Source organism: Octodon degus, unplaced genomic scaffold, assembly GCF_000260255.1.
Source record: "Octodon degus isolate 3935 unplaced genomic scaffold, OctDeg1.0 scaffold00197, whole genome shotgun sequence".
NCBI classification, from domain to species: domain Eukaryota; kingdom Metazoa; phylum Chordata; class Mammalia; order Rodentia; family Octodontidae; genus Octodon; species Octodon degus.
The window spans coordinates 1,988,574-2,000,980 of NW_004524773.1; the positions used below are offsets into that span (position 1 = coordinate 1,988,574).

The following is a 12,407-nucleotide window of genomic DNA, read 5'->3' on the forward strand; positions in this document are numbered from 1 at the left end:
TGGATTCCCAGAAAGGAAGAGAAAAAACACATGATCATCTCAAGTGACCTGGAAAAACCCTTTTTAAATGGAACAGCTTTTCCTGATTTAAAAAAAAAAAAAAACCTCAGTAAACTAGGAATAGAGGGAAACTATTTCAACATAATTGAGTCCATATCTGAGAAGCCACCACCAATGTCCTACTTGATGGTGACAGGCAGAAGGCATCGGAAGTCCTAGATAGAGAACTCAGTGCCCAAAGGGATTGAAACCAGAGAAAGGGGTGCAGCTATCTCTGTTCGTAGCTGCTACAGTCTTTGGTCTGGGAAACCCTAAAGGGCCCACATACAAATTTTTAGAACCAATAAAATACTTTACAAAATCAATCCCAGAAAGTCAGTAGTACAGCTCTTAGGCCTGGGCTCCACCCTCAGTGGAACAAAAGCCTGTTGTGCTGCTGTACACCAGCCCCAGATGGTTGGGAAAGGGAATTAAGAAGACTATTATTTCATTTACAATAGTTAAAAGAAAAAAAAAATCAAGGAAGTGAAAGATTTGCCCAGCTAAAAAACCAGAACACATCACTAAAAGATGCTGGCAAAGATGGAAATAAAGAGTGAGACACCCTGTGCTCTGGAGTCAGAAAGCTTTGTACTGTTAGATGTGGGCTGTACCCCACTGAGCTACAGATTCAATGCAGTCGCTAGCGAAACTCAAAGGACCCAGAATGGCCAGACTAAACTTGAAACACAAGAAGAATAAAGTTGGAGCACTCAAGTTTACTGATTTCAAAATTTGCTATGAAGAAGCCAGACATAGTGGTGCAGGTGCAAGCCTGTGATTTTTTCATTCTGAGAGGCTGAGGCAGGAGGACTGCAGATTCCAGACTCACCTGAAGACTTAACAACTTAGAGTCCCTGTCTCAAATTTAAAAAGGGTGAGGGATGCAATTTAGAGGAAAGGCATGGGATTCAATCTCCAGTAGCTAACACACACACACACACACACACACACACACACACACACACACGGAAAGAAAGAAAAATAGAAATAAAAGAATACTAGGAGGTTACATTATACAGCACAGCATGGCGCTAGCATGAAGCAGACTGACCGGAGGACTGGAACAGAGTCCAGAACTAACACCTGCACATTATTTTTGACAAGGGCACAAGGATCCCTCAGTGGAGATGGGACGGTCTTTTCAATCAGTGCTGCTGGGGAAGTCGGACATTCACATGAAAAAGAATGATTTCTACCCTTGACCAAGAATATCTCAAGGACTGGGAGATAGCTTAGTGGCAAAAGCACCTGCCTGGCAAGTGCAAGGTCCTGAGTTCAATCCCCAGTACCATCAAAAAAAAAAAAAAGAAGAAGAAGAAGAAGAAGAATATCTCAAAGCTGGGCATGGTAGGGCATGCCTGTAATCCCAGTACTTGGGAGCCTGAGACAGGAGGATCACTGTGCGTTTGAGGCCAGCCTGATCGCCCCACCACCACCACCACCAAAAACAAAAACAAAAACTCGGACTACCACCAACAAAAAGAATATTCACAAATAAAGCCAGGCACAGTAAGGAACATCTGCAATCCCAGCTACTCAGGAGGCTGAAGCAGCGAGATCATAAAGTCAAGGCCAACCTGGACAATTTTTTTTAAAGATTTATTTATTTATTTTTATTTTTTTTTTAATTTTTATTTATTTATTTGAGAGAGAGAGAGAGAGAGAGAGAGAGAGAGAGAGAGAGAGAGAGAGACCAGCTCAGCCCACCAGGGGGCGTTCTGGCTGGCATGTGGTGCTGGGGGATTGAACCGCGGTCCCTGATGCTTTTGCTAAGCTTGTTCTAAGTAGGTGCTTTAGACCACTGAGCCATCTCTCCAGCCCAAGATTTATTTATTTATGGGCTGGCCAGATAGTTCAGCGGATTAAAGCACCTGTTTAGGCAGACACAGGGACAGGGGTTCGATCTCTAGTGTGCCATGCGGGCCTCGCCCCTGGGGCGTGTTGAGACAGCAAATGAGACTGGGCATGGTGGTGTGTGCCTATTAATCCCAGAGCTTGGGTGGCTGAAAACAGGAGGATCACTGAGTTTAATCTGTGTAGTGAGATCCTGTAGACACTGTACTAATACTTTAAAAACAAAAATTAGAGGGTATCACTATGCAGCCCGGACTCATAGCGATGGATCCTCCTGTGTCAGCCTCCCCAGCGCTGGGATTACAGGCCTGCGCCACCACGCCCACCCCTGAGCTATCTCCCGGCCCCACCCCAATCTGGACTACTTAGTCCGACACTGCCATTCTCTTCCAGACTTTCTCTCTCTCTCTCTCTCTCTCTCTCTCTCTCTCTCTCCCTCTTCCTGCCTTCTCTTCCTTCTTCCTTCCCTCCTCTCTCCATTTAGAGAATCCACACTGTCCACACGGCAGCTCTGGTTCTCCTACGCAGCTAATTCTTCACAGTTAGCACCCAGGAATACGAACCAGGCTCAACCCGAACAGATGTGCAGGTCGAGGCGCGTCGTTCCACGACAGGGATCTGCGGCTCTCAGCAGCAGCTTTCCAGCCCCAGGCCGGGCGCAGCCTCGCGCGCCGCCGCCGGGTGTTCCGCGGCCGTCCGACAGGGGGCAGGAGCGCGCCGCGCGCGGGCGGGGACTCACCTGGCTCACGTTCTCGCAGTCCAGCAGCTTCCGGCCGAACACCACGCTGCCGCCGTACGCCATGCCCACATTGTTCACTGCGCGAGAGGTCGCACGGTGTCCCTCACAGGCCGGGGACACTGGGGAGGGGGGGGGGGAGGACGGAGAAGCAGGCAGGCCACTCACCCAGGACTCCGATCTCCAGGCCGCGCAGTCCTTCCTCGATGGCGCTGTAAATCTCCAAGCCCCTGGTGAAGTCCGCTTGGATGATGCGCGTGGACCTGCCATAAAGCCGCTCTGGAGGACGCGAGCGGGGTCAGGCCCTGTCCCTGAACCTGACCGGCCCCGGGGCACCCAGCAGCCGCCCCACACCCTGCGTGAGCCAGAGGTTCAACGAGGGCGAGCGCTCACCGATCTCCTCCGCCTCTTGCTCCAACTTGCTGAGGCTCCTACTGATGAGGACCACGTTCAGCCCCCTCCTGGCCAGCTGCGAAAATTCATTCACTTACTCAGCACCCCCCCAGCACCCCACCACCACCACCACGCCGGGGATTGAACCTAGGGTCTCTGGTGCCGAGCTACATTATCAGCCCCCTTGCTTTTTTGTTGTGTTGTTGTTCCAGTCAGAGATCTCAGTCATCCAGGCCTGATTTCACTTTGCCCCCCTCCTGCCTCAGCCTCCCAGAATGCTGGGCTTGCAGGCATGTGCAACCACACTGTATGTAGTCATTCTCCGGCCAACCAAGATTAACCACGTCCTGACCTTGACACTCAGCGTTCCAGCCCTGTGGTCGCAGAAGGGGACATGGGAGATGATGAACTGGGGGATGAGGAGGAAGCTCCAGGGAGAGAGCCCGCCCCAAGAGCAGTGGGCAGACTGAGGACATGACTGTTTCGGCCCTCAAGGGCCCACAGGGCGCCAGGAGGCTCTGCTCCTGACCACTGCGGCACTGCTCCTGCCTGTTCTTTCTCATTCCCATGTGCTGCAGGACCCAGGATTGTAACACCCCAGGCTCAGCCCCTGCTGTGCACCCTCCACCCTACCACGGAGGTCTCACTGCAAAGCACAAACCCAACCCTGCCCCTCCTGCCACAACCTGCCCCAGCTCCCCAGGGATCCTGAGACAAACCAGTGGGCTTCAGCTGCATCCCCTGCCGGGTCCTGCGAGAGGCCAGGCACAGCAATTATTCACCTGGCCCCAAACAGCATCCCCTGAGCTTTCTGCTCCAGGGCCTTGGCACATGCTCTTCTGCCCTGCAGCCCCTTGCCCTTGATGCTGAGTCAGCAAGCACACATATTTCGCAAGCACACATATTTGGGGGGTGGGTGTTCAGCAGCATCTCAGTGCCTGTCTGTCCCTCTCAACCTAGACGCTACAGGTGACCTGAGAGGTGATGCTGAAAGTGGCATTCTTTCATTCTTTCATTCACTCATCAAACATGTTGCCCAGCATCCACTTAGTGACTGGCACTGGCCAGGACAGCCCCAGCCTTGCCTTGTTGGCCTCAGAGTGCAGTGGCAGTGGGTGGGACACACTTGTCCCCAGTGATGGCACAGAGTGGTTGGAGCTACTGACCAACTTACTAAATCTCCCTGTGGCTGTCACCCTTCCTCTTGTAACTCAACTGCCTTTCCATTCTTACCAGTTCCAGGACGGTGCTCTAGCTGGTCTCCTGTCCTCCCTGTGCACCACGGCCCTCTGTCTAGGTCATTCTCATTAGCATAGGAACCTACCCGTGTCTTCCTTGTCACTCAGCATTCCAGCAAAAGGTTCTCTGTCCTCACTCTCCTCCTTCAATAGCTCCCTGCCACGGGGACTTGTTTCACCATAATCAGCCATTCAGACATTCAGAGGCTGCTACAGCTGTGGTCCAAGGGAGGCAGGCTACTGCTCAAAATAATTTTAGCATCATCTATAGGGTTATAGGTGCATGGAGAATGAGTTGTGGGGTCAGAGAAGCTTCTACGTAGCTTTCAAAGGACTACCAGGGAGGCCATGCAGTGAGCCCCTAAGGGGCAGTGTACGAAGCCGTAGGAATGAAGTGGAGATCCAGAGAGTTGAGACATCTTGTGGGTACGTGGAATGGGAACGTACAACATCTCCCTGAGCAGGAACCAACCTGCGAGTGGCTATGTGGGCTACAATCCCTTGAATTCACATCTCAAAACTATATGCCGGGGCTGGAGAGATGGCTCAGTGGTCTAAAGCACCTACTTAGAACAAGCTTGGCAAAGCACAGGGACCGCGGTTCGATCCCCCAGCACCACATGCCAGCCAGCCCCGCCCCCTGGTGGGCTGAGCTGGCCACACACACACAATAAATAAATGTAAAAAATAAATAAATAAACAGCAGAATATATTAAAAACAAAACAAAACAAAACAAAACAAAAAAACACTATATGCCCCAGACTCCAACTGTAAAGATCCAGGACTTAAGGTTTGCCCTGATCAGTTTTGGTCTTGCTTTGGTCTGATTTAAAAAAAAAAAAAAAAAATCATGGGCTGGCAAGATATCTCAGCAGACTAAGTACCTGCTTAGGCAAGTGCAGGTAGCGGGGTTTGATCCCTGGCACCACAGGCTGAACTGGCCCTACCCCGGGTATACTGAGCTGGCCACCAAGATCAGGTGTGGTGGCCCACCCCTGTAATCCCAGCACTGGGGAGGCTGAAAACAGGAGGATCACTATGAATCTGAGCTGGGCAGTGAGACCCCTGTACTAAATGCATAGACAAAGAAAGAAAAAAGAAAAAGAAAAAGAAACCACAAGTCAAATAAGCCTCTCCTCCTTAAAGTTACAGGTGTGAAGTATTTTTGTCCATTAGTGGCAGCCCTACCTAATATAGTCATTGCAGGGGGCCTGCCCCTTAGCTCAGCTCTTTAAGTGGCTGCTTCCACAAAGCAGTCAGGCTCAGGTTGCTGTGGTTCAATCCCCACAACTCAAGCCAGCCAAACCTGCCCTGAAGGCATTCGGAGAAAAAAAAAATCCTCTTAATACAGTCATTGTAGATGAACTCAAAGGACACTAAGTTAAGTACAATCAGCCCGGCACAATCAACTCTGCAGGATCTCATTTCAGTGTGGAGTTGCCTTTATGGCAGTGGTTAACTGAGGCTGAATGTTGAGGAGAGGAGCAGAAATGTTGGTCAGTAGATAAGAAGTTTCAGTTAGGAGGAATAAATTCTACAGTTCTATTGCATGTGACGAAAGCTAATAAAAGTGTATTGCATTCTTGGGAAGAGTAGAGATGGTAGCCGGGCATGGTGGTGCTAGCTGGTGATCTCAGCACTCAAAAGGCTGAGGCAAGAGGATCCTTTGGAGTTCCAGACCAGCCTGGGCCACAAAGTGAGCTCAAGTTCAGCCTGAACCGCATACAGAGACCCTGTCTCAAGAAGACAAAAAGAAAGGGGGGGGGGAGGAAAAAGAGGAGAGGAGAGAGAGGAGGGGAGAGAGGAGGAGGGAGGGGAGGGGAGAGGAGAGGAGAGAAGAGTTATTAGCTGTGGTCATCAGAAAGAGAGACAGACAGACACACAGACAGACACACAGACAGTAAGCCACAGACATGGATCAATGTAATTTACTAAAGAAAAACAGCACAATCATCTCACAAGATGCAGAAAAATGATTTCAAAAAAGTCTGCCTCCATTCCTAATGAAAACTCTCAGTAAGCTAGGTATAGAAGGGACCTTGATTCCTTGTCAGTTTGAGAAGATAAGAAAAAGAAAAGCACACATATCAGAAAAAAAAAAAGAGTCCCAGTGTAGTAGTACATGCCTGTAATCTCAGCACTCAGGGAGCCTGAGGCAGAGAGAGCACTGTGAGTTCGAGGACAGCCTGGGCCATGTAGTGAGTTCAAGGCTGATGTGAGCTACCTAGTGAGACCCTGTTTAAAAACCAACAACATAATCAAAACAAAGCAGAATAGAATGGCCAGCCAAATGACTCAGTGGATTAAAGCGCCTGTAAGCAAGTGCAGGGGCCAGGGGTTCGATCCCCAGGTCTGCTGTGCTGGCCCCACCCCTGGGGCGTGCCGAGAGGGCGATTGAGACTGGGCATGGTGGCATGGGCACCTGTAAGCCCAGCTCTTGGGAGGCTGTAAACAGGTGGATCACCACGAGTCCTATCTAGTAGTGAGACCCTGAACACCCTGTAGACCCTTCCCTAAAATACAAAACAAAACAAAACCCCACAGAATAGAACTAAATGAAAAAAGAGATAAAACTGTTCAAGGTGGTGGTGCATTCCATAGTGAGGACCTGCCTTGAGAAAAAACAAATAAAACACTGTTCAGAGATGACAAGGTTGGGCAGGCCAGGTAGCTCAGCAGACTAAATAAAGAGCCTGTTTAGGCAGACACAGGGGCTGGCCTTGGATCCCCCGTGCCAGCCCCACCCCTGGGGCATGCTGAGATGGCAACTGAGGCTGGGCGTGGTGGTGCACACCTGTAACCCCAGGGCTTGGGCAGCTGAAAACAGGAGGATCACTACAAGTCTGGTCTGTGTGAAACCTTGTAGACCCTGTACTCAATACATTAAAAACTGTCAGAGATGACAAGGATATCTTTTGAACACAGATCAGGTATGATCAAATTACAGGCCAATGATTAAATTTTTTAAAACATATGTTCCTCTAGAACTCTACTCACTTTTTTTTTTTTTTTTTTTTTGGCAGAACCGAGGATTGAACTCAGGCCTTTGCGCTTGCCAGGGAAGCGCTTATTCCACTGAGCCATCTGCTCAGCCCCACTTCCTCACTTTCAATGCCCTTACTCCAGCATTCCTGCTGCTTTCTGAAGCAGTTCTGAAAGTCTTCTTAATGTCCATAGATGTGAGGAAAAAATACAGTGACTGCCACCGGCTACCACCCACTGGAAAGGCAGGCTGGTGTAGACATCACCCTTCATACCCACTGTGTTCACAGGAACTGGCACCACGGAATTTCTGGCTCTTCCCCAAAATTGAAATGACCACGAATGGTCAACTTTTGAATTGATTCAGGACATGGAGGCAGCCAGCACAGCACAATGAAAGATGCTCAGGAAAGACGACTTCTAGAACCGCTTCAGAAAGCTTGAGAATGATGGACTAAGTCCCCTTTTCCTGAGTGTCTCCTTCAGCCTGACCACAACCCGATATACTTTATCTTGCTGAGGCCCATCTCCCCTGACTAGAAGAGAAGGCAGATGAGGGCAGGACTTTTGATTATTATTATTATTTTTTAATGTTTTGTTCACTGCCATATCCCCAGCACCAAGAAAACGCCCGGGCGCTGAGTAGGTGGTCAATAATTACATTCAGAAGGAATTAATTGGGGCAATAATGAGAGAGATGACAGGGTGGGAGAGGGCTGCTTAGCTCTCCTGAGTAGCTAGTGACAGGTAAATCAACCCAGAAGCCACCAACCCACTCACCTCGTGTGCATATGCCTTGCCAATGCCGCTGGTGGCTCCTGTCACCACTAGGAGAGAGAAGAAGGAGGGCAGGCAGGGCAGCTCAGTGCATCTGAGGTCCCCTGGTGTGGGTGCCTCTGCTCCCAGCAGAGCCAGCCGCCTTGCTGTTGGCTGGTATCCGCACACAGACCCTACCACTGGGGTCACTGGCGTGCAGCAGGGGTACACTCAGCATGTCCCACTTGGACTGCATTGCGGCTGCCGCCCTGCAGCCTTGGATCACAGACTAGGAATACCGGCTGCCACAGGTCAGCCAGTGCTTAGGTACTCCGGACTCCCAGGTCCCATGTGAAAGCGGTGCCTTGCACACCCGTGACCAGAGGCATCCTCCCACTTGTCCTGTCCGTCACCTGGCACCGCTCTACCACCTGCTCCTTTCACCCACAAAGCTTTGAAGATTTTGTGCCTCCTTTACCCAGGTCGCACCAGCCTTTTCTTGCTTCCAAGAGTAGTCCCTTGGCCGCTGTCTTGATTGGGTGAGGTGTGTCTCACCAGTCACCTGCCACCTGTCCTCGACCCTGCAGCCTCACCCGTGCCACCTCGGGTGGACGCCAGCACCTTACCTGCCCATGCTCCCTGGGCCCGGAGCCAAGCATTGCCCCGGCGGACCTGGGGCAGCAGGTACACGTACACTGTGCGGGCCACTCCCCATGTCACCTGCAGTAGCAGCCAGGCGGCCGTGAGGGCCCCCAGGATGCTCAGCATGTCCCACTTGGACTGCATTGCGGCTGCCGCCCTGCAGCCTTGGATCACAGACTAGGAATACCGGCTGCCACAGGTCAGCCAGTGCTTAGGTACTCAGGACTCCCAGGCCCCAGCAGCCGGCCACGCCCTGACCACGCCCCTACCCGGCCCTAGCTCCACCCCCGGCGTGGTGGGCTAAGTGCGGAAATTCAGAGTTTGGGGTTTATTTTTAGTTTCTGTGGAACTTGGTTTATGTTTGCAATTTCTTATCTGCCGCGTGCTCCCGATTTGTTGTTTTTAATGTGGGGTCTTGTTTTGAGACGGGATTTCACTGTGTAGTTCAGGGTGGCTGTTTTAGTTATTTCTCTTATTGCTGAGACAAAATCCCCAACACCCAAAGTCAAAGGAGGAAAAGGTTTATTTGGTGCACAGTTGATAGCGGGTTCAGCACAAAACCTGCCGGCTCCAAGGCAGGTGGCATGGCAGAGGGGCACCAGGCGGAAGAAATAGTCCATGGCAGGCGGAAAACCGCCAAAGACAAGCGACAGCAGCAATAAACCAAAAGAGACAACTGCCTCTGTCTGACTCATATTTTATCCAGGCTACCTGCCTTTGGAGCAAGTAACACTCACACCCAAGGCGGGGTCCCCTTAATCCTACCCAGGACTTTGCCAAGCCAAATGATCCCAGCATTGCACGCTCTAAATCCAGCGACCTCTGAAAAGCCCCACCTGGGAGGGCATGAAGCTTTAGTGGGGCACCTAGACACAAACCACAGCCCTGACCTTGAACTCACTATGCAGCCCGGGCTGACCTCAAACTCAGCCCCCCAAGAGCTGGAATTGCAGATATACACCTGTAACCACATAAACACGGCAGCCAGAGCTTTGCTTGCTTTTTCTTTTTCCTTTCTTTCTTTTTTCTTTTTTTTTTTTCTTTTTTTTTTGGTTTGTTTGTTTCTTTGTTTTGTTTTTGGTGCCGAGGACCGAACCCAGGGCTTCCAGCCAAGCATTCTATGGCTGAGCCAAATCCCCAGCCCTGATCTTTGCTTTCTTACACCATCCTTTGGAAAGGCCTTTGAGTCATGAAGGCCACCCCTCTGCACCCACAGTAGGGAGACCTCTTGTGCTCAGAGTTAAAATTCATTCTGAGGTCTGTAAAGTTACTTTGTGTCTTTCCATCAGGTTTATCGTACTGAGCAGCTAGTGCAGTGAAAAGATCTTATTTGTTTATGGTCAAAGCCTTAGATTGTTTTTCATCCTGGGCAATTTATTAAGATCCTATGTCAAAATAAAGTTTTAAAAGACGGAGGATATAGCTCAGTATTCAATATAGTTCAGTACTCACTGTTTAACCCTAGTACTACAAAAATAAATAAGAAAGAAGGGGGACTTGAAATCCCAAAGGAGAGACAAGCAACCCAGAAACCAATAATGTTTATCTGGCAAGCTACTGTTTTTTCCCATAATTTTATCGAGAAACAAATAGCAATGACAGTTTCAAACCAAATTGGTAGGACAGTTTCAATAATTAACACACTGCATACATTCTTCCTAGTGGTTAATTGCTGTTCAAGATGCAGACATGATATCCTATTTACAAACACTATTAGAAAAAAATCCCTGTATTTATTGAATTAAGAGAAGGTAGCTATATATCTATCCTAACCATTTTGAATACACAGATACAAATTGATATTCATCTGTATCCCCTTTTTTTTATTAAGTTCCGTTATTTGATTATAGGTGTGTTAACTCAGCAAAATATTCTAAAAGAGTCCAGTAAGTCCATAATAGTATTGGGTCTTCTGTTTTACTGGCAGTGTCAGAAGTTGACCTGAGTCCCCTACAGCTCAACATAACAGCATGGCTTTACTTCTTCTTTTTTTTTAATTTTTTATTTATTTATTTATGTGTGTGTGTGTGTGTGTGTGTGTGTGTGGCCAGCTCAGCCCACCAGGGGGCGGGGCTGGCTGGCATGTGGTGCTGGGGGATTGAACCGCAGTCCCTGTGCTCTGCGAAGCTTGTTCTAAGTAGGTGCTTTAGGCCACTGAGCCATCTCACCAGCCCCAGGCTTTACTTCTTATACTTCATTTTTATACTTTTCTGCTGGATGGTTAAGACCAAGGTAAAGCCAGATCTATGCAACAAGAGTTGTAGCTTTTGGGTCTGATAAAGTCAGTGAAATCCCCTCAGGATTTATCCTGAGATTCTGTACCTCAGATTGTAGATCCTTTGTCAGTGTCAGCCATGTGGATGAGTCACAGCCATTGCTTGGCCAATGTGCTCTCTGTGAAAGCCTGAGAGAATGTTTTCTCTCCATGTGACTCTCCTTAGGCACACTCTACATCATCGATCACTTTCCTCTTTGGCCCCATAATCTTCTTGATCAGAAAATTTGGGACACTACTGAGTTACATGACATTACAGTACAAGTTCTCATATGTCCTGAGTCTTAATTGACCTTGGAAAGCTAGGGCCAAAATGTTGGCTTTCCTTGCAGCCCTTCTTTTTCTCTAATTTTGGTCTGCAGATTTAAGTTGTTAATCCTCCAGAAGTGGCAAGCTACTTTTAAAAGGAGCAATCCAGAATCTCACTACACAGACAGACTTGTAGTGATCCTCCTGTTTTCAGCCTCCCTGGCATCCTGGGATTGCAGGTGTGTGTCACCACACCCGGACTCAGTGGCCTGCTCAGCATGCCCAGGGGTGGGGCCAGTGTAGCATGCAGTACTGGGGATCAAACCCTGGTGTCTGCACTTGCCTAAGCAGGCACTTAGTCCACTGAGCTATCTCACCAGCCCTCCAATAATATTTCGTTGTGGCCATCCAGGAGAATCAAAAGCAAGGAGATTCTGATAATAAAATGGGAGTTTAGGGAGATGTCAGCAGGAGTGTCTGAGATTTGTCATTCAGATGTTCAAAGAAGTTGAGGAAGAAAAGAAGGAGGGAAGTGAGTCCTTGGGAAGCCATCGAGGATCTGAAGGGAGAACTGAAGCTCACAGGGAGAGTGAAGAGCAAGACCTCAGTGAAAAATTAGAGATGGAAAGTGGCGCTTTCTCCCAGAGCCCTGACTCTTTCTGTGGGAGGGACAGCTCAAAACTGCAAACATGTGGAGTGGTCCCCCAAGGGCTCCTGGGGGAAACACACCAGCTGAGCAGAGCAACGGATGCAGAAAACTATAGTGGTTGGTGAGTCATTTGAGTCTAGATGTCCATAAAAGGGGCTGGTGAGATGGCTCACCAGCTGAGCAGAGCAACGGATGCAGAAAACTATAGTGGTTGGTGAGTCATTTGAGTCTAGATGTCCATAAAAGGGGCTGGTGAGATGGCTCAGTGGTCTAAAGCACCTACTTAGAAGAAGCTAAGCTAAGCAAAACACAGAGACCACGGTTCAATCCCCCAGCACCACAGGCCAGCCAGCCCCGCCCCCTGGTGGGCTGAACTGGCCACACACACACACAAAACAAATAAATAAATAAATATTAAAAAAAAAAAGATGTCCATAGAAGAGGGCAACTGGCCTGCAGCCATCCTGGGGAGAGGACACCCAAGCTTGGCACTTGGAGCAGCTGCGGGCTGGCTCCATCTCACAGCTCCCCGTGTCAGGGGGAGGTGGAACAGAGGTTGGCAGGAGGCCAAGGAGCTGAGTTCAGGCCAG

General features: G+C 49.5%; 1 protein-coding gene across 2 annotated transcripts in view; it reads right to left on the reverse strand.

Moving 5' to 3' along the window:
* Positions 1–8,838, reverse strand: part of LOC111813540 (very-long-chain 3-oxoacyl-CoA reductase-B-like) — a 16,503-nt gene extending 7,665 nt beyond the window's left edge. For both annotated transcript variants that reach the window (XM_023704563.1, XM_023704562.1), the window contains exons 1-5: positions 8,629–8,838; positions 8,027–8,073; positions 3,026–3,101; positions 2,801–2,911; positions 2,636–2,712 (exon numbers count right to left, since the gene is read on the reverse strand). In XM_023704563.1, coding sequence (XP_023560331.1) covers positions 2,636–2,712; positions 2,801–2,911; positions 3,026–3,101; positions 8,027–8,073; positions 8,629–8,788 — 471 coding nt within the window. In that variant the 5' untranslated portion in view covers positions 8,789–8,838. The remainder of the gene's footprint in view (positions 1–2,635; positions 2,713–2,800; positions 2,912–3,025; positions 3,102–8,026; positions 8,074–8,628) is intronic.
* Between the last annotated feature and the right edge of the window lie 3,569 nt (positions 8,839–12,407).